At 40.0% G+C, this 22,601-nt stretch overlaps 1 protein-coding gene across 2 annotated transcripts in view; it reads right to left on the bottom strand.

Moving 5' to 3' along the window:
* The window catches only part of LOC138327873 (transient receptor potential-gamma protein-like), a 110,302-nt gene that overhangs the window by 16,689 nt on the left and 71,012 nt on the right, over positions 1–22,601 (bottom strand). For both annotated transcript variants that reach the window (XM_069274313.1, XM_069274312.1), the window contains exon 2: positions 15,577–16,038. In XM_069274313.1, the coding sequence (XP_069130414.1) occupies positions 15,577–15,990 (414 nt within the window). In that variant the 5' untranslated portion in view covers positions 15,991–16,038. The remainder of the gene's footprint in view (positions 1–15,576; positions 16,039–22,601) is intronic.

Here is a 22,601-nt window from a genome sequence, read left to right as displayed (position 1 = left end):
CAGGAGCTGTCTGTGTAAGAGGACAGAACCCAGAGTCGTCCACACAGGAGCTGTCTGTGTAAGAGGACAGAACCCAGAGTCGTCCACACAGGAGCTGTCTGTGTAAGAGGACAGAACCCAGAGTCGTCCACACAGGAGCTGTCTGTGTAAGAGGACAGAACCAAGAGTCTTCCACACAGGAGCTGTCTGTGTAAGAGGACAGAACCAAGAGTCTTCCACACAGGAGCTGTCTGTGTAAGAGGACAGAACCCAGAGTCTTCCACACAGGAGCTGTCTGTGTAAGAGGACAGAACCAAGAGTCTTCCACACAGGAGCTGTCTGTGTAAGAGGACAGAACCAAGAGTCGTCCACACAGGAGCTGTCTGTGTAAGAGGACAGAACCCAGAGTCTTCCACACAGGAGCTGTCTGTGTAAGAGGACAGAACCCAGAGTCTTCCACACAGGAGCTGTCTGTGTAAGAGGACAGAACCAAGAGTCTTCCACACAGGAGCTGTCTGTGTAAGAGGACAGAACCAAGAGTCGTCCACACAGGAGCTGTCTGTGTAAGAGGACAGAACCAGAGTTGTCCACACAGGAGCTGTCTGTGTAAGAGGACAGAACCAAGAGTCTTCCACACAGGAGCTGTCTGTGTAAGAGGACAGAACCCAGAGTCTTCCACACAGGAGCTGTCTGTGTAAGAGGACAGAACCAAGAGTCGTCCACACAGGAGCTGTCTGTGTAAGAGGACAGAACCAAGAGTCGTCCACACAGGAGTTGTCTGTGTAAGAGGACAGAACCAAGAGTCGTCCACACAGGAGCTGTCTGTGTAAGAGGACAGAACCAAGAGTCTTCCACACAGGAGCTGTCTGTGTAAGAGGACAGAACCAGAGTCGTCCACACAGGAGCTGTCTGTGTAAGAGGACAGAACCCAGAGTCGTCCACACAGGAGCTGTCTGTGTAAGAGGACAGAACCAAGAGTCTTCCACACAGGAGTTGTCTGTGTAAGAGGACAGAACCAAGAGTCGTCCACACAGGAGTTGTCTGTGTAAGAGGACAGAACCAAGAGTCTCCACACAGGAGCTGTCTGTGTAAGAGGACAGAACCCAGAGTCGTCCACACAGGAGCTGTCTGTGTAAGAGGACAGAACCAAGAGTCGTCCACACAGGAGCTGTCTGTGTAAGAGGACAGAACCAGAGTCGTCCACACAGGAGCTGTCTGTGTAAGAGGACAGAACCAAGAGTCTTCCACACAGGAGCTGTCTGTGTAAGAGGACAGAACCAAGAGTCGTCCACACAGGAGCTGTCTGTGTAAGAGGACAGAACCCAGAGTCTTCCACACAGGAGCTGTCTGTGTAAGAGGACAGAACCCAGAGTCTTCCACACAGGAGCTGTCTGTGTAAGAGGACAGAACCAAGAGTCGTCCACACAGGAGCTGTCTGTGTAAGAGGACAGAACCAAGAGTCGTCCACACAGGAGCTGTCTGTGTAAGAGGACAGAACCAAGAGTCGTCCACACAGGAGCTGTCTGTGTAAGAGGACAGAACCCAGAGTCGTCCACACAGGAGCGTCTGTGTAAGAGGAGCTGTCTGTGTAAGAGGACAGAACCCAGAGTCGTCCACACAGGAGCTGTCTGTGTAAGAGGACAGAACCAAGAGTCTCCACACAGGAGCTGTCTGTGTAAGAGGACAGAACCCCAGAGTCTTCCACACAGGAGCTGTCTGTGTAAGAGGACAGAACCCAGAATCTTCCACACAGGAGTTGTCTGTGTAAGAGGACAGAACCAAGAGTCTTCCACACAGGAGCTGTCTGTGTAAGAGGACAGAACCAAGAGTCTTCCACACAGGAGCTGTCTGTGTAAGAGGACAGAACCAAGAGTCTTCCACACAGGAGTGTCTGTGTAAGAGGACAGAACCCAGAGTCTTCCACACAGGAGCTGTCTGTGTAAGAGGACAGAACCAAGAGTCGTCCACACAGGAGCTGTCTGTGTAAGAGGACAGAACCCAGAGTCTTCCACACAGGAGCTGTCTGTGTAAGAGGACAGAACCAAGAGTCGTCCACACAGGAGCTGTCTGTGTAAGAGGACAGAACCAAGAGTCGTCCACACAGGAGCTGTCTGTGTAAGAGGACAGAACCAAGAGTCGTCCACACAGGAGCTGTCTGTGTAAGAGGCAGAACCAAGAGTCGTCCACACAGGAGCTGTCTGTGTAAGAGGACAGAACCCAGAGTCGTCCACACAGGAGCTGTCTGTGTAAGAGGACAGAACCCAGAGTCGTCCACACAGGAGCTGTCTGTGTAAGAGGACAGAACCCAGAGTCGTCCACACAGGAGCTGTCTGTGTAAGAGGACAGAACCAAGAGTCGTCCACACAGGAGCTGTCTGTGTAAGAGGACAGAACCAAGAGTCTTCCACACAGGAGCTGTCTGTGTAAGAGGACAGAACCCAGAGTCGTCCACACAGGAGCTGTCTGTGTAAGAGGACAGAACCCAGAGTCTTCCAAACAGGAGCTGTCTGTGTAAGAGGACAGAACCAAGAGTCTTCCACAACAGGAGCTGTCTGTGTAAGAGGACAGAACCCAGAGTCTTCCACACAGGAGTTGTCTGTGTAAGAGGACAGAACCAAGAGTCTTCCACACAGGAGTTGTCTGTGTAAGAGGACAGAACCCAGAGTCTTCCACACAGGAGCTGTCTGTGTAAGAGGACAGAACCAAGAGTCTTCCACACAGGAGCTGTCTGTGTAAGAGGACAGAACCCAGAGTCTTCCACACAGGAGCTGTCTGTGTAAGAGGACAGAACCAAGAGTCGTCCACACAGGAGCTGTCTGTGTAAGAGGACAGAACCAAGAGTCGTCCACACAGGAGCTGTCTGTGTAAGAGGACAGAACCAAGAGTCGTCCACACAGGAGCTGTCTGTGTAAGAGGACAGAACCAAGAGTCTTCCACACAGGAGCTGTCTGTGTAAGAGGACAGAACCCAGAGTCGTCCACACAGGAGCTGTCTGTGTAAGAGGACAGAACCAAGAGTCTTCCACACAGGAGCTGTCTGTGTAGAGGACAGAACCAAGAGTCTTCCACACAGGAGCTGTCTGTGTAAGAGGACAGAACCAAGAGTCGTCCACACAGGAGCTGTCTGTGTAAGAGGACAGAACCAAGAGTCGTCCACACAGGAGCTGTCTGTGTAAGAGGACAGAACCCAGAGTCTTCCACACAGGAGCTGTCTGTGTAAGAGGACAGAACCAAGAGTCGTCCACACAGGAGCTGTCTGTGTAAGAGGACAGAACCCAGAGTCTTCCACACAGGAGCTGTCTGTGTAAGAGGACAGAACCAAGAGTCGTCCACACAGGAGCTGTCTGTGTAAGAGGACAGAACCAAGAGTCGTCCACACAGGAGCTGTCTGTGTAAGAGGACAGAACCAAGAGTCGTCCACACAGGAGCTGTCTGTGTAAGAGGACAGAACCCAAGAGTCGTCCACACAGGAGCTGTCTGTGTAAGAGGACAGAACCAAGAGTCGTCACACAGGAGCTGTCTGTGTAAGAGGACAGAACCAAGAGTCTTCCACACAGGAGCTGTCTGTGTAAGAGGACAGAACCAAGAGTCTTCCAACAGGAGCTGTCTGTGTAAGAGGACAGAACCAAGAGTCTTCCAAACAGGAGCTGTCTGTGTAAGAGGACAGAACCAAGAGTCTTCCAAACAGGAGCTGTCTGTGTAAGAGGACAGAACCAAGAGTCTTCCACACAGGAGCTAACATCCATTAATTGCATAATTACATTGTGTGATAGCAAGTCTGACTAGAAATAAGACATTAATTCAAAATTTAAACAATTTGTATTACAAAATGTATAAAGTGTAAATGATTTATCTAATTGATCCAGGGTAGTGCTGAAAGATGAACCAGGAAGCTTTCACTCACTCTCCTCTTCTACCCCCACCCGTTGTCCCTCCTCCTCTACCCCCCCCCCCCCTCCCCCCCCCACTTGTAATCCCTCCTCCTCTACCCCCACCCGTCCCTCCTCCTCTAACCGCCCCCTCTCGATGTCCCTCCTCCCCAACACATCCACACCCTGTCTGGCAGCTTTACTGATCCCATCTTTTCTTTGTTTATTTATACTTTGTATATCACCACAAAGTAACTTAGACAAGCACATGGAATAATTAAGATGGTTTAGGGATAGAAGATGGCCTACTGTCCATGGTTTACTATAGGATCTGGGGATGGTGCAGATGTTCAGGAGGGATACAAATGTCAGATAAAGCAGAAATAACATTCCTTAGTGTAAACATGTAAATGGAAGGGTGTGTGACTATAGACTCCACATGGCGGTAACCACTCCCCATATCCAATCCTCATCCCTTCCTACCTTTCCACAAATCTATTATCACCATTATCACATTTATAGCTTCATCTAAACTTTCTGTTTCAACTACCACCATCACATTTTATAATATACCCCTCTACAAGTAATTTCCTTAAAACACTCTTTCAGACACACTGTTTAAACAATAGTTTGACCACCCTTCCATCCCAACTCCCATTCCTGTTACCACCACTATAACCTTGCCTCCTAATGGTTTTCTATTACCTTCCACCCCCTTCCCCATCACTTTGTGTGACCTGGGTTTGACACACACACACCCCTCTGCCCCCCCCCCCCCCCCTCCATCACCTTGTACTAAATGAGCCCCCTAATGAGGACAGGTAAAGAACACCTATAAACTGTTGAGTGATTTCTGGGGATCAAATCACACCTACATCCATCAGACTATCTAATGAGCCACGATTAGCTAGGTTACTTTCCTGCACTTTTAGCCTGAGAAACCATTAGACTGAACTCCAACTTTGACTGACCCCAACACAATCTATATCTCAATCTGTAACAGAAGTTTGGCAAACTCCATATTATGATTACCTTGAAGCTTAAAACATTCTGTAGATTCACAACACATGGTGACATACAACAAGTAAACAGATAGAAACTCAATTGTTGGTTTGTACATGTTACAATTGTACTTGTTTGTGCCAATCAAATAAAATCCCAATACCACAGCTTTCACGTAAAGCAAACATAACATTCTTTTCGTAATTTGGAGTTGATTCATTCTTATTTTATTTCAGATGTAGTCAAGTTCAAATTATCTCCCTTAGCTGTTTGGAAGACATACAAGTTGTCTCTTTGTGGAGCTACCTGTAGACATATCAGTTGTGTCCCTTTAAGGAGTTACCTTTTATACATACCAGTTGTCTCCCCTTGGGGGCTATCTTTTAGATATAACAGTTGTCTTTCCTGGGGGGGGGGGGGGGCTATCTTTTAAACATACCAGTTGTCTTTCCTTTGGGGAGATATCTTTTAAACATACCAGTTGTCTTCCCTTTGGCGGAGATATATTTTAAACATACCAGTTGTCCTCCCTTTTGGGAAGGTATCTTTTAGACATACCAGTCGTCTCCCCTTTGGGGAGATATCTTTCAGACACACCAGTCCTCTTCCCTTTAGAAGAAAGACATAGAAGTCTCCCGCTGGGGTTACACATGCCCTGTGACATGTTAGAGTAATTCTAAGTACACATTCCCTGACCTTGATATCATAAATAAATTAGCGATAGGCTGCTGATCATTGTCTGCTTAATCACCATGGAAATCAAATTAAGCTGTAACTGCATTTATTACCCGGTAACCCTCTGAGGTCCAGGCCGGGAGTCACATTCTTGATGAGGATCCTGGTCCGAGTATGGATTAACCACATAAGGAGACCTATGGGCTAATACTCTACTGGAGCCGTTTCATTTTGTTAATATCAAAAGTTTGCTGGAAAGGAGAGAGGAGAGAAACTCCATATATTGCTTTTAATCGGTAAAAGGGAACGCTATAAAAGACCACCAGAAAATTGTAACTTCATGTAGGCTTCTATTGATGATATCAATGTTATTTAACAGAACTAACCCCTACATTAAGTTCTTCAAAGATTTGGTTCATTGTCCTGTCCTCATCAGGTTCAGTACACAGTACTCATTGCATGTCACAGCGTCTGTATAGAATTGCATGTATCTGCTACAACTAGATAATTATTTGATATCAGATGAAATAGAAAGTTTGTTATCGAACACCCTTGTGATTGTATAGTACACTACTAAAAACTCACTAATTGTTAAAACTACTTTTTTAAGAACTCCTAGAGCCCGAAAGATAAGGAATCAAATACTTTGAAAGTTTTATATGCATGCATGCATACAGACATGCACGCATAAACACAGACTTTTAGACGTAACAAGCTTAAACCATCTATCACAATTTTATAGATTCTAAAAAGTATATTATTGAAGAATGATATTGCAACCTGCTTTGAGAAGAGATTAAATGCTCTTTATGGCAGAGCAACGGCCTGTTTATATAACAACAAAATTGATAGAGTTCGTAGCCCATCTGTACTATTGTATAATGTATCTTTAATTGTAACAGCGACTAAATTCCAGACTTGAAACCTTTGAACTTGTAAAAGAATATTCTCAGTACAGCCATTAACATTCAATTATACTGCTTTTTTCTCCATCAGCATCATCCTTAACTGTATTTGAAGTATTTAGCCCATAGCCATTCTGTTAGCAGGACGAGTATTGTTGAGTCTCACAGTGCCATTTAGACTCCAGAAATCTAGCAAAATGGCACTAAAAGATCACCAGGGGGATAGTATATCTATTTATTCACTTTTGATTAGTTTTTAGACTCTATTAGCAGTCAGGATGATTAGGGACATTTCAGGTTTTGGGAACAATGAGTACTATGTGATAACATTTACTAAAAGATAACCAGGGGAGACAATCAACATTTACTAAAAGATAACCAGGGGAGACAATCAACATTTACTAAAAGATAACCAGGGGAGACATTCAACATTTACTAAAAGATAACCAGGGGAGAAAATCAACAATTACAAAAAGATAACCAGGGGAGACAATCAACATTAACTAAAAGATAACCAGGGGAGTGACAATCAACATTTACTAAAAGATAACCAGGGGAGACAATCAACATTTACTAAAAGATAACCAGGGGAGACATTCAACATTTACTAAAAGATAACCAGGGGAGAAAATCAACAATTACAAAAAGATAACCAGGGGAGACAATCAACATTAACTAAAAGATAACCAGGGGAGACAATCAGCATGATGTAAACCATAACTAGGGGAGACAACCAAAATAACAAGTCGAGAGTATCTACATACACCAACAGATGCAACGACAGAAATGACTTACTAAAAGTATGCAAACAACTGTATTTTTTCTATAAGGCTTTTAATATATATGTATACATTATATTTAAGCTAGGTATACTTCCTATTTTGCAAGCTTTATTTTAAGTTAAACACAAAAAAAGATAACTATTTATCATTGATACATGCTTTTGCGAATAAATTCGAATTGATGACTAGACATAAAATGAAATAAATGTGTATTAAGCTGGAACACAGTACCCACATGTTCAAAAAGATGGCAAGGAAGGGGAGACAACCATTATTTGTTCACATAAACCAGGTAGATAACCTACATACGTTATTAATAAAATTAATGCATGGTTATGTGTAAAATTTCTACATTTGAAACACTGGTAACAGCTGGTATTGGCAGGTGAAATATTATCTGTTCACGGGTTTGTTTATCATCGCGGTCAATCAAGATGGAAGATACACACTGCATATCATATCGATCAGATGTTGATCATAGTTCGCCTTCTAGCTAACCTAGCTATTGTGGTAGGTTTTAATTGAAATTGTTTTACAGTTGGCTTGTAGCTTTACATCAAGGGTAATTCCCAATGCCTTGGTTGGTACAGCGGTAGACAAGTAAGCCCTAGTTCAGTTTAAGCCCTAGTTCTGTAAACTATTCTTGCTCCTGTTACTCTATTTCCCCCGTTTTGATTAAATTTTTTTTATGAAATTGGAATCTTATCTTCAGCCATCAACTTCAGTTCTAGTGAATGAGGACATATTGGATCCATTCACAGATCTGTGAAAATGTAGAATGGAAGACATTTTTCATCGCCTAAAGAGAGGGCAGGACTTTTATGACATAGAACACCCAAATTATACAGATACAAATGTTTTAACGGTGAACAAGAAAATAATTGTGCCCCACTGGATGAAAAATTACAGAAACTAGACAACCTTCAATCCTGGCCAATGAGTAAGGTTACCTATTGTGTGTTCTGTACATTGATCTACAATACACTATCTTGCCAATCTAGAAGTTGAAATGAAAAAGAATGTTAGAGATATAGACCTTGGATAAGTTTGTTACTGGATGTAGGTCAAAGGTCAAAACAGTCATTTAGTTACGTTATACTCCTAGTATAGATATCTTTAAATCAACATTGTTTCACATCTAATTTGTTTATCTCTGCAAATAAATATCTTCTACAATTATTGTACAATTAAATTCAAAGGTATTTCCATTCAATTTAAAATCTGCAAAAACTAAAAAGAACTTGTAAAACATGTTACATAAAAACATCCTCCATCAAAAGTAGATGTAGTTTCAGAACACAAGCTTTAACTTTTCTAATAAATAATCGGTGGGTTAGTTGATAAGATGTAATCCTCTTGAACAGGAATTAAAAGTGTTAAGGACACAAATCTTCCACAGGAAGTGGATGTAGGATATGTGTAGGGTATATTTAAGGCTTCAATAGAAATTTAGATGATGTTAGGGTATAGATTTGTAATCCTTCAGCTGAAGTTGATGAACAATAGGGCACAAATTATATTCATCCACAGGAAGTGGATATGGTGTTAGGGCACAAACTGTAATCCTCCACAGGAAGTGGATATGGTGTTAGGGCACAAACTGTAATCCTCCACAGGAAGTGGGTGTGGTGTTAGGGCACAAATTGTATTCCTCCACAGTAGGTGGATGTTGTGTTTGGGCACAAACTGTAATCCTCCACAGGAATTGGATATGACGTAAGGGCACACAGTAGGTGGATGTAATGTTAGGGCACAAACTGTATTCTTCCACAGGAAGTGGATGTAGTGTTAGGTCGCAAATTGGATTCTTCCACAGAAAGTGGATGTAGAATTAGGGCACAAATCATATTCCTCCACAGGAAGTGGATATGGCATTAGGGCACAAACTGTAATCCTCCACAGGAAGTTGATATGGTGTTAGGGCACAAATTGTATTCCTCCACAGGAAGTGGATATAGTGTTACGGTATAAACATCCTCCATCAAAAGTAGATGTAGTTTTAGAACACAAGCTTTAACTTTTCTAATAAATAATCGGTGGGTTAGTTGATAAGATGTAATCCTCTTGAACAGGAATTAAAAGTGTTAAGGACACAAATCTTCCACAGGAAGTGGATGTAGGATATGTGTAGGGTATATATTTAAGGCTTCAATAGAAATTTAGATGATGTTAGGGTATAGATTTGTAATCCTTCAGCTGAAGTTGATAAACAATAGGGCACAGATTATATTCATCCACAGGAAGTGGATATGGTGTTAGGGCACAAACTGTAATCCTCCACAGGAAGTGGGTGTGGTGTTAGGGCACAAACTGTAATCCTCCACAGGAAGTGGGTGTGGTGTTAGGGCACAAATTGTATTCCTCCACAGTAGGTGGATGTTGTGTTTGGGCACAAACTGTAATCCTCCACAGGAATTGGATATGACGTAAGGGCACACAGTAGGTGGATGTAATGTTAGGGCACAAACTGTATTCTTCCACAGGAAGTGGATGTAGTGTTAGGTCGCAAATTGGATTCTTCCACAGAAAGTGGATGTAGAATTAGGGCACAAATCATATTCCTCCACAGGAAGTGGATATGGCATTAGGGCACAAACTGTAATCCTCCACAGGAAGTTGATATGGTGTTAGGGCACAAATTGTATTCCTCCACAGGAAGTGGATATAGTGTTACGGTATAAACTGTATTCCTACACATAAAGTGGATAAATTGTATTCCTCCATAGGAATTGAATATGGTGTCAGGGCACAAACTTTATTCCTCCACAGGAAATTGATATGGTATTAGGGCACAAACTGTATTCCTCCACAAGAAGTGGATGTAGTATTAAGGCACATATTGTATTTCTTCACATTAGTGGATTTAGTGTTAGGGCACAAACTGTAATCCTCCAAATGAAGTTGTTGTAGTACTAGTGTTAGGTACATTTACATTAAGTGGTTGATGTGATGAAACACAAAAACATAATCCTCTTCTTAAATTGGTTACTGTTAAAGTCTCATCACCAAAAGTATGTATTACTTAATTAATGATTTGAAATCTATAGCTGAATAAAGTGATATACTATCTTCTTATGATCTTTTTCTTTAAGCTGAGAGTAAAAAACAGGTAAGATGAAGGCTCTCTATATGCTTTTCACGCTTGATAATTATATCGAATTGAGACAAAGCCATAATCATTATTTGAATTTTTTTTAAAAGCGATGTGTATGGTCAAAAGTAGAGTTGGAGCTTGTTTTGGTTCAGATTAAGTGAGAGTTTGTTTTAGATTCAGGTTACCAAGAAGCCTGTTAATGATTCAGGTTAATTGGGAGCTTATCTATGATCCAGGTGAATTTGGAACTTGTTTATGTTTCAGGTTAATTGGGAGCCAATTTATGATTCAGGTTAGTTGGGAGTTTATTTATGATAAAGCTGAAGTGGGAGCTTATTTATGTTTCAGGTTAAACGGGAGCGTTTTAAGATCCATGTTAAGTGGGAGCCTGTTTATGATCCAGGTTAAGTGAGAGCTTGTTTATGATCCAGGTTAAGTGTGAGCTTGTTTATGATTCAGGTTAATTGGGAGCTTGTTTTTGATTCAGTGTTAATTGGGAGTTTAATTATGATCAAGGTGAAGTGGGAGCTTGTTTATGTTTTAAGTTAAATGGGAGCATTTGATGATCCATGTTAAGTGGGAGCTTGTTTATGATCCAGGTTAAGTGAGAGCTTGTTTATGATTCAGGTTACCAGGAAGCTTGTTTATGATCCAGGTGAAGTGGGAGCTTGTTTATGTTTCAGGTTAAGTGGGAGTTTGTTTATGATCCAGGTTAAGTTGGCTGCTTGTTTATGTTTCAGGTTAAGTGTGAGCTTGTTTATGATCCAGGATAAGTGGGAGCTTGTTTATGATTCAGATTACAGACAGGTTACCAGGAAGCTTGTTTATGATGCGGGTTAAGCGTGAGCTTGTTTATGATTCAGGTTATATGGGAGCTTGTTTATGATCCAGGTTTAGTGGGAGCTTGTCTATGATCCAGGTTAAGCGAGAGCTTGTTTATGATTCAGGTTGAGCAGGAACTTGTTCATGATACAATTTGCTATGATTCAGTTAGAAGCTTATTCATGACCAGAGTGAAGCGTAAGCTTTGTTTAAGATCAGTTTAGGGAGGGATATGTACTGTTATGTATCATTAAGTTGAGTTGAAGCTGTGATTATAAAGAGATATACCACAGCTTCTGAAAGAATGTTTTAGGTGAATCATTCTCCATACACTGTAATGTTATTATATTTTCATTTTAGATATTAACCATAGCATATATCACTTGTCATAAAGATGAATAATGTCTGATTCTATCCAATTACCATTGGTCTGCTTATTACGTTTGATTCCATTACAAAGAAGTACCATCACAGTAACAGTCAAGCTACATTTAAATAAACCTAAGTTTGTGAAAAAATAGTGTATTTAAATTTCTCTAGATTTTGTTGCTATTCATATATAACTCAATATAAATGGCCGCCTATGCCGTGGTAACTGAGGCGTGTTTTGTGTTTCGTGGGTAACAGTTGGATCAATCCTCCCAGAAGACCTTTGGGTGTCTGACGATCATTAAACAACAACACATTGGAGCAGGATTGCATCATTATACTGTCATCAAGCTAGAAACTTCATCAACTCTTCCCTATTTCAGCTGTATGGCTGAGCTCCTCAGAGAAATGTCACTCTTTAAGTCTCTACACACAAGATAGGATTCTACATGTTAAAACCTTGGAGCTCTACAGAGTTAACATCAGTGGTAGTTCTAATCCCACTCCCGGGGATCTAAGGAGAATCTTTACCAGTCCTACATATACAACGGGGATCATGCTTTGAATATTTGTACTTCTCACATGTTTTTGTTATTTGTCTTGATCTTATCAATCTAAAGATCTACTAAAACTGACAACTCGGATAATAAAATGTCTGATGTGCAGTTGCTGCAAATTATTTACAAGTAAATGTAGCTGTAGTTTGGCAGTGCACAGACTTAACCTTGGAATATCAAAGTAAAAGTGAACCTGATAATGAGTATGAATATTTAGTTGATAGTGTGAAGGTTTAGTCGAAGGACTCTCAGACAGAGTCCCTGACTTAATACGAGTGTTTCGAGATCCCATAAAGATGTGGGTAAGGTACAATTTACCGTCCATTAGTCCCACCTTCCCGTGATTATGACGTCACGAAACTAACGTCAAATGATGACATTACAATCACCGGATGGTAGGACTAATCAACGGCAAATAGTACTTTATCCACATCGTTTTTGGATCTCAAACCCCCGTATTACATCTGATATAACAGAAATATACAGTGAAACCTGCCTTATTAACGTCCACCTTTGTATAAAGATCAAAACCTGCCTTATCAACGTCCACTTTTGTATAAAGACCAAAACCTGCCTTATTAACGTCCACTTTTGTATAAAGACCTAAACCTGCCTTATTAACGTCCACCTTTGTATAAAGACCAAAACCTGCCTTATTAACGTCCACTTTTGTATAAAGACCAAAACCTGCCTTATTAACGTCCACTTTTGTATAAAGACCAAAACCTGCCTTATTAACGTCCACCTTTGTATAAAGACCAAAACCTGCCTTATTAACGTCCACTTTTGTATAAAGACCAAAACCTGCCTTATTAACGTCCACTTTTGTATAAAGACCAAAACCTGCCTTATTAACGTCCACCTTTGTATAAAGACCAAAACCTGCCTTATTAACGTCCACCTTTGTATAAAGACCCTGCCTTCATTAACGTCCACTTTTGTATAAAGACCAAAACCTGCCTTATTAACGTCCACCTTTGTATAAAGACCAAAACCTGCCTTATTAACGTCCACCTTTGCTTTGTATAAAGACCAAAACCTGCCTTATTAACGTCCACCTTTGTATAAAGACCAAAACCTGCCTTATTTACGTCCACCTTTGTATAAAGACCAAAACCTGCCTTATTAACGTCCACCTTTGTATAAAGACCAAAACCTGCCTTATTAACGTCCACTTTTGTATAAAGACCAAAACCTGCCTTATTAACGTCCACCTTTGTATAAAGACCAAAACCTGCCTTATTTACGTCCACCTTTGTATAAAGACCAAAACCTGCCTTATTTACGTCCACCTTTGTATAAAGACCAAAACCTCCTTATTAACCACCTTTGTATAAAGACCAAAACCTGCCTTATTTACGTCCACCTTTGTATAAAGACCAAAACCTGCCTTATTAACGTCCACCTTTGTATAAAGACCAAAACCTGCCTTATTTACGTCCACCTTTGTATAAAGACCAAAACCTGCCTTATTAACGTCCACCTTTGTATAAAGACCAAAACCTTCCTTATTAACGTCCACCTTTGTATAAAGACCAAAACCTGCCTTATTTACGTCCACCTTTGTATAAAGACCAAAACCTGCCTTATTAACGTCCACCTTTGTATAAAGACCAAAACCTGCCTTATTAACGTCCACCTTTGTATAAAGACCAAAACCTGCCTTATTAACGTCCACCTTTGTATAAAGACCAAAACCTGCCTTATTTACGTCCACCTTTGTATAAAGACCAAAACCTGCCTTATTAACGTCCACCTTTGTATAAAGACCAAAACCTGCCTTATTAACGTCCACCTTTGTATAAAGACCAAAACCTGCCTTATTAACGTCCACCTTTGTATAAAGACCAAAACCTGCCTTATTTACGTCCACCTTTGTATAAAAGACCAAAAACCTGCCTTATTAACGTCCACCTTTGTATAAAGACCAAAACCTGCCTTATTAACGTCCACCTTTGTATAAAGACCAAAACCTGCCTTATTAACGTCCACCTTTGTATAAAGACCAAAACCTGCCTTATTTACGTCCACCTTTGTATAAAGACCAAAACCTGCCTTATTTACGTCCACCTTTGTATAAAGACCAAAACCTGCCTTATTTACGTCCACCTTTGTATAAAGACCAAAACCTGCCTTATTTACGTCCACCTTTGTATAAAGACCAAAACCTTCCTTATTAACGTCCACCTTTGTATAAAGACCAAAACCTGCCTTATTTAGTCCACCTTTGTATAAAGACCAAAACCTGCCTTATTACGTCCACCTTTGTATAAAGACCAAAACCTGCCTTATTACGTCCACCTTTGTATAAAGACCAAAACCTGCCTTATTTACGTCCACCTTTGTATAAAGACCAAAACCTGCCTTATTAACGTCCACCTTTGTATAAAGACCAAAACCTGCCTTATTTACGTCCACCTTTGTATAAAGACCAAAACCTGCCTTATGTACGTCCACCTTTGTATAAAGACCAAAACCTGCCTTATTTACGTCCACCTTTGTATAAAGACCAAAACCTGCCTTATTAACGTCCACCTTTGTATAAAGACCAAAACCTGCCTTATTTACGTCCACCTTTGTATAAAGACCAAAACCTTCCTTATTAACGTCCACCTTTGTATAAAGACCAAAACCTGCCTTATTTATGTCCACCTTTGTATAAAGACCAAAACCTGCCTTATTAACGTCCACCTTTGTATAAAGACCTGAACCTGCCTTATTTACGTCCACCTTTGTATAAAGACCAAAACCTGCCTTAATTACGTCCACCTTTGTATAAAGACCAAAACCTGCCTTATTTACGTCCACCTTTGTATAAAGACCAAAACCTGCCTTATTTACGTCCACCTTTGTATAAAGACCAAAACCTGCCTTATTAACGTCCACCTTTGTATAAAGACCTGAACCTGCCTTATTAACGTCCACCTTTGTATAAAGACCAAAACCTGCCTTATTAACGTCCACCTTTGTATAAAGACCACTTGCTTCATAAGATCACATTGGTAACTTATAAATGTCCAATTTCAACATAATTTATTGACCTGTCAATAAATCATCTTGGATATACCATGAAGATTTTTTTTCTTTGTCCAGTTGCAATTTGACTGATCTTTATGGACAGGTTTGACTGTATATATAAAAAGAGACAGAGAAAACAAACGAGAGATAGATAAAGAACAAGACCCTATTTAGCGAGTGATGCTGCGTTTTGGCAAATGTAAAATAGTTATCATTTTATGGTCTCTTAGAAACTATGTTTGTACTTCAGAGCCAACTGATTTGCAATTGCGTGTTTGGGAGCCAATTTGATATTTCAAATAAAGTCTCTCTAGCAGGATTAGAAGTTCAATTAGTTGGGTTGTGTTTTTGGAAAACATTTTAGTGTTTTGAAAACAACCTTAACTTCCAAGATTACAAGGTTTTTTCAGACATAACTTCACTTAAATTGTGATGAAAATATATCTTTAAACTATTTTTGTGTATAAAAAAGTATCAATTTTGTGTCAAAATAACATTATACTAACCTCTTCCCCCTTGAGGGCGTATTCATGGTTGAGTAATAATTCTACAGCTTCCACATTTTCCTCATTGATCGCATGAAGAAGTGCATCTCCAACATCAACATGATAGCTTAGCAACAATTCAATCATTTCAATATTTTCATTTTCGATAGCAACCAGAAGTGCTGTGCGGCCTAGCGGGTCGACACAGTTAATGTTTAGACCAGTCTGTGTCCCGACACTGAGGTACTGGCGCGTACTCGGGATGTCACCACGCTCCACCGCCAAAAGGTACTGCTTCTCGTCATTTGTCAGGTCGACTTCTTTACGTATGACTCCCATACCTAAACAGTCGCCATCCATTTCAGTTCCTCCCTCGTCGACTAAACGCGACGAGTTCATAAGTGTCTCTCGGTAACGGCGGTATACCTTGTCCATGTCTTCGTCGCCGTCCAGGTACGACTCCGACTGGGATGTTGTAGAACCCTGAAACATACAACAGCCAAAAATTAAACTTTAAAAAAAATCATATCAAAGAAATCATAATTTAGCTTGAAAGTCCTTTATTATAATATCATCCAGGAAAAGATAGCAGGATATATAGGTGTCAAAGGTCGATATCGGAATATGTGGGTTGATTAAATTAAAATATTTCATAAAATTTTTGTCCCTTTCAGGAAATAATAAAACATGTGTTTGTTGTCATTTAAATTCTGCAATTAAACAATTCTTGACACAAATCCAGCAGAATTGTCTTTGCAAGACGCCAATGTATCAATGACTTGGATGTTTTTATTTTTGAAATACAGTGTAATTGCATGTGCCCAGTAAATGGAAATGTCCTTCATGATCATTTCTTATTGGATATTTCACGGATATTTCACTGGTATGAAATTTAGGCACTGATGATTCTTATAATTGTTATGAAATATGATCATTGCATCTACCATTCAGACATATTGTGCTAGGTTTCAATGTCATACAATATCGCATGGAAGCAGTTAGGTTATTTTATAAAAACAGCAGGTTATCAATTATTAAATACAGAGACAAGACAAAATGTGTCTGTAATGTATCACACAAATGTGTCTGTAGTTTATCACACAAATATGTCTGTATTGTATAGTGTATCACACAAATGTGTCTGTATAGTGTATCACACAAATGTGTGTGTACTGTATCACACAAATGTGTCTGTAGTGTATCACACAAATGTGTCTGTATAGTGTATCACACAAATGTGTCTGTACTGTATCACACAAATGTGTCTGTATAGTGTATAACACAAATGTGTCTGTAGTGTATCACACAAATGTGTCTGTAGTGTATCACACAAATGTGTCTGTAGTGTATCACACAAATGTGTCTGTAGTGTATCACACAAATGTGTCTGTAGTGTATCACACAAATGTGTCTGTAGTGTATCACACAAATGTGTCTGTATGGATAGACATAGGAATTCAATTTTTCAAATATATACTTAATACATGAAACGAAGAAAAAAAAAAGAGAAGAGAAAAATAGCACAGATGGAAATTCCATTGTGCCTATAAGTATGGCCAAGAGGCCGAAAATTGCAGAGACATTCATATTGAATAAAAAACAAACAAGAGGCCCAGAGGGCCTGTATCGCTCACCTGGTTTGTAATGCCAAGTAATATTCTGGATACAGGTTCATTGTTTATTTTCTGAAGAAATTTGAATATTTACCTCTAATTCCCCTATTGGGCCCCACCATTCCTGCCCCCTCGGGGTCAGAGCCAAAATTTATACAAGCTCTGTTCCCCTTCCCCCAAGGATAGTTGTGGCCAAATTTGGTTATAATCCATGCAGAACTCTATGACTAGTAGCGATTTATAGGATTTACCTTTATTTCCCCTATTGGGCCCCGCCCCTCCTGCCCCCAGGGGGTCAGAGCCAAAATTTATACACGTTCTGTTCCCCTTCTCCCAAGGATGTTTGTGGCCAAATTTGGTCACAATCCATGCAGAACTCTAGGACAAGTAGCGATTTATAGGATTTACCTTTATTTCCCCTATTGGGCCCCGCCCCTCCTGCCCCTGGGGGGTCAGAGCCAAAATTTATACAAGTTCTGTTCCCCTTCCCCAAAGAATGTTTGTGGCTAAATTTGGTTACAATCCATGCAGAACTCTATGACTAGTAGCGATTTATAGGATTTACCTTTATTTCCCCTATTGGGCCCCGCCCCTCCTGCCCCTGGGGGGTCAGAGCCAAAATTTATACAAGTTCTGTTCCCCTTCTCCAAAGGATGTTTGTGGCCAAATTTGGTCACAATCCATGCAGAACTCTAGGACAAGTAGCGATTTATAGGATTTACCTTTATTTCCCATATTGGGCCCCGCCCCTCCTGCCCCCGGGGGGTCAGAGTCAAAATTTATACAGGTTCTGTTCCCCTTCCCCAAAGAATGTTTGTGGTCAAATTTGGTTACAATCCATGCAGAACTCTATGACTAGTAGTGATTTATAGGATTTACCTTTATTTCCCCTATTGGGCTCCGCCCCTCCTGCCCCCAGGGGCTCAGAGCCAAAATTTATACAAGTTCTGTTCACCTTCTCCTAAGGATGTTTGTGGCCAAATTTGGTCACAATCCATGCAGAACTCTAGGACAAGTAGTGATTTATAGGATTTACCTTTATTTCCCCTATTGGGCCCCGCCCCTCCTGCCCCCGGGGGCTCAGAGCCAAAATTTATACAAGTTCTGTTTCCCTTCCCCAAGGATGCTTGTGGCCAAATTTGGTTACAATCCATGCAGAACTCTATGACTAGTAGCGATTTATAGGATTTACCTTTATTTCCCCTATTGGGCCCCGCCCCTCCTGCCCCCAGGGGCTCAGAGCCAAAATTTATACAAGTTCTGTTCCCCTTCCCCCAAGGATGTTTGTGGCCAAATTTGGTCACAATCCATGCAGAACTCTATGACTAGTAGCGATTTAAAGGAAATGTTGACGGACAGACGGACGGACGGACGGACGGACGGACGGACGACGGACGCCGCGCCATGGCATAAGCTCACCGGCCCTTCGGGCCAGGTGAGCTAACAAAAAAGCAGAGAATGAGAATTAACCTTACTTTAAACATTTCAATCTATTCAGATTTCTTTTTTGTACATAAATGTTATGGAAACAAATTCAAATTAATTTTCTAATTTTAATAATTTCTCTCTTTCATTTCAACACATATGTCCAAAAGTTTTTTTCTAGGTATTATTCATTGTGAACAGAAATTAACTAGCTCGTCCATCACAGTCATCATGACTATAGATCCAGTTAGATAAAGGTAATCAATTTTTTTGAAAGGAAGAGCAGATCTCAAGGCTAAACTAATGTTCAGTCATTCACCCCTGAAATTTTATAATGAACTGTTCCAGCTTTAGTCTTGAGATATTCCAAATGAGTCTACAGGGATGCATGAATAAGTTAAAAGTTAATGACCTCTAAAGGAATCTGAACATTCAGCTGCCTATATTTGTTAATGATCAATCAACACCTCTGGTAACTCTCCCATTCCAAACCTAAAACCAGGACTATTTCACATATACATGTTAATAGAAAGTTCATAAAACAAATACTAGCTTTCTTCAAATTAGACCAGCATGGCCTATAATGAGGAATCAATACCAACCTGTTTACATAATGATTTAATTTCTAAGTGTTTGCTGAAGTCGTACAGTGTTAAGTCCGCCCACGAGGTATCTTGTTAGAATCATCCTTGCATCATCATTTTTAAACTAATGGAATTTTCCATTTAAAAGGGCTGTAATAATACAATTCTATGACCCACTTACATGGAAGGGGTTCTACTGTTTGTCAGAAATCAGTAAAATATATTCAAGCTACTGTTCCAGATTGAAGTTAATTGAATATCTTATGTAAATCGTTATCAGAAATTCTGTCACCAAGAAGAATTGCCCCCAACCAATGCTGAACAACACACACTTTTATTTTTTTCTAGTACAGCTGACTGTGAAAATGTCCTTCGAAGAGGAATTTCTTGGGAAAGATTTAGCAATTACTTTAAAGTGGAGACTCAGCTCATTTGGTTAAAAGGTTACTGCAGGCTCTGATCTTGTGTGTTTATTTAGATCATGTGTGTTTATTAAGAGCAAATGTTTGTTGTGAAGTTAAACATAGGTTCATATCATATATGTTTGTTGTCAAGGTGACTAAGCTCTGATCAAGTATATGTTGTGAAGTGACTAGGCCCTGATGAAGTATATGTTGTGTAGTGACAATTAATGCCCTAATTAAGTATGCAAAGTTGACTAGGCCCTGATCAAGCATATATTTTGAAGGTGACTAAGCTCGGAGACTGATCAAGTATATGTTGTGAAGTGACTAGGCCCTGATCAAGTATATGTTGTGAAGTGACTAGGCCCTGATCAAGTATATGTTGTGAAGTGACTAAGCCCTGATCATGTATGTTTGCTGTGAAGGTGACTACCAGTAGGCCCTGATCATATATATTTGTTGTGAAGGTACCAAGTCCCTGATCATGTATGTCTGTGGTTAAGGTATACCAACAGGTGACTTTTTTATCACATTAAGGCCTTGATCATGGATGTGTGTAGTTCTCGGTGGAGACTAAGTAGGCCAGGCTGTGAGATTCCTATAAACCTGTATGGACATGGAGACATTAGAAATCACATCTAAATCAATACTATTTAGAACGCCTGGCACACAGCAGAGCAGATTTACATATAGATAACAGAAAAGAAATTGCAACATACCACAAGGAATCTAAGATTGGGCCATACTAAATAAATGTAGTTTAATAACAAGTGTTTGACAGTAAGTGTCCAGTAAATTAAATCAGATACAGTACAAATGCACCGATACTGTTAGTGTATTTTTAATCCATCTGTAAAATCACATCTAAATTCCCATTCATAAAACAAATATTTTTCTTTACTAATTAATTTGTTCTGTTTAGCTAACAAACAATTTGTTCAATTGATTGATATTCACCTTGGTAAAGAGCAATATTTATTTTACCTCATTCGCCCCTGAAAATACATTTGAACTCCTCTGATTCAAAGACTGAAATAGTTCATTATTAATTTTCAGTGGTGAATGAGTTCACTCATCTACTGTAATGATCTAATGTAACATTAGATTCATAGAACTTATAACATTGTGGCAATTTAGTACCACTTAAACATGACAATTTGTTTCTAACTTATTTGCCTTTTGTATATTTTTTCCATATGTTCCCTGTTTCTTTCAATTTTTATTCTCAGTTCTTTAAAACTTATATTGCTCACATAAAAAAAATCTTTCTTCCTGATTTATTCCTATTTCTAATTTTCTTGCCTTCAGCCCTTCTATCTCTCAGCCTTCAATATCCCTCATCTTGATCCCATTTTATTTTTTTATATTCTTCAATATTCTTTTGTGATTGTAATGTAATATTTTCAACCCTTCTATCTGTCATATGTTTCTACTTTCTTTGCCTTCAACCCTTCTATTTCTCACATGTTTCTAGTTTCCTTGCCTTCAACTCTTCTATCTCTCATGTGTTTCTAGTTTCCTTACCTCCAACCCTTTGATCTCTCGCATGTTTCTAGTTTCTTTGCCTTCAGCCCTGCTATCTCTCACATGTTTCTAGTTTCCTTGCCTTCAACCCTTCTATCTCTCACATGTTTCTAGTTTCCTTGCCTCCAACCCTTTGATCTGTCATATGTTTCTACTTTCTTTGCCTTCAACCCTTCTATTTCTCACATGTTTCTAGTTTCCTTGCCTTCAACTCTTCTATCTCTCATGTGTTTCTAGTTTCCTTACCTCCAACCCTTTGATCTCTCGCATGTTTCTAGTTTCTTTGCCTTCAGCCCTGCTATCTCTCACATATTTCTAGTTTCCTTGCCATCAGCCCTTCTATCTCTCACATGTTTCTAGTTTCCTTGCCATCAGCCCTTCTATCTCTCACATGTTTCTAGTTTCCTTGCCATCAGCCCTTCTATCTCTCACATGTTTCTAGTTTCCTTGCCTCCAACCCTTCTATCTCTCACATGTTTCTAGTTTCCTTGCCTCCAACCCTTTGATCTCTCGCATATTTCTAGTTTCCTTGCCATCAGCCCTTCTATCTCTCACATATTTCTAGTTTCCTTGCCATCAGCCCTTCTATCTCTCACATGTTTCTAGTTTCCTTGCCATCAGCCCTTCTATCTCTCACATGTTTCTAGTTTCCTTGCCATCAGCCCTTCTATCTCTCACATGTTTCTAGTTTCCTTGCCATCAGCCCTTCTATCTCTCACATGTTTCTAGTTTCCTTGCCTTCAACCCTTCTATCTCTCACATGTTTCTAGTTTCCTTGCCTTTAGTCCTGCTATCTCTCACATGTTTCTAGTTTCCTTGCATCCAACCCTTCTATCTGTCACATTTTCTAGTTTCCTTGCCTCCAACCCTTGATCTCTCATATTTCTAGTTTCCTTGCCTCACCCTTCTATCTCTCACATGCATCAGCCCTTCTATTCTCACATGTTTCCCTTGCCTTCAGCCCTGTTATCTCTCACATGTTTCTAGCTTCCTTGCATCCAACCCTTCTATCTCTCACATATTTCTAGTTCCCTTAGCTCTAAGCCTTTGATCTCTCACATGTTTCTAGTTTCCTTGCCTTCAACCCTTCTATCTCTCACATGTTTCTAGTTTCCTTGCCTTCAACCCTTCTATCTCTCACATGTTTCTAGTTTCCTTGCCTTCGAACCCTTCTATCTATCACATGTTTCTAGTTTCCGTTCTATCTCCCTCCCGCCAATCTCTTTGATCTTTATGCAATTTTTCATATTTTTCACACATCATTGCTTTCTATTTGTATGTAACCTCAGCCATGTTCTTTCCCTCTCCCATTTCTATGATTTAATCAATATCTCATAAATATTGCTATAATAACTACATCACTCGATAAATCCCATTAATTCACAGAGGTTTAGATAGTCCCTCGCTCCTCCTGCCACAAGATTTTTTTGTTTGGCCAGGAGACAATCACGTTTTTCCTCCTGATAGACTCGAAGTATTTTGTTACAGAAGACTTT

Source organism: Argopecten irradians, chromosome 7 (assembly GCF_041381155.1).
Source record: "Argopecten irradians isolate NY chromosome 7, Ai_NY, whole genome shotgun sequence".
Taxonomy (NCBI): domain Eukaryota; kingdom Metazoa; phylum Mollusca; class Bivalvia; order Pectinida; family Pectinidae; genus Argopecten; species Argopecten irradians.
Note: the sequence above shows the minus strand (reverse complement) of the source record. Positions and strands in the feature narration are given on the sequence as shown.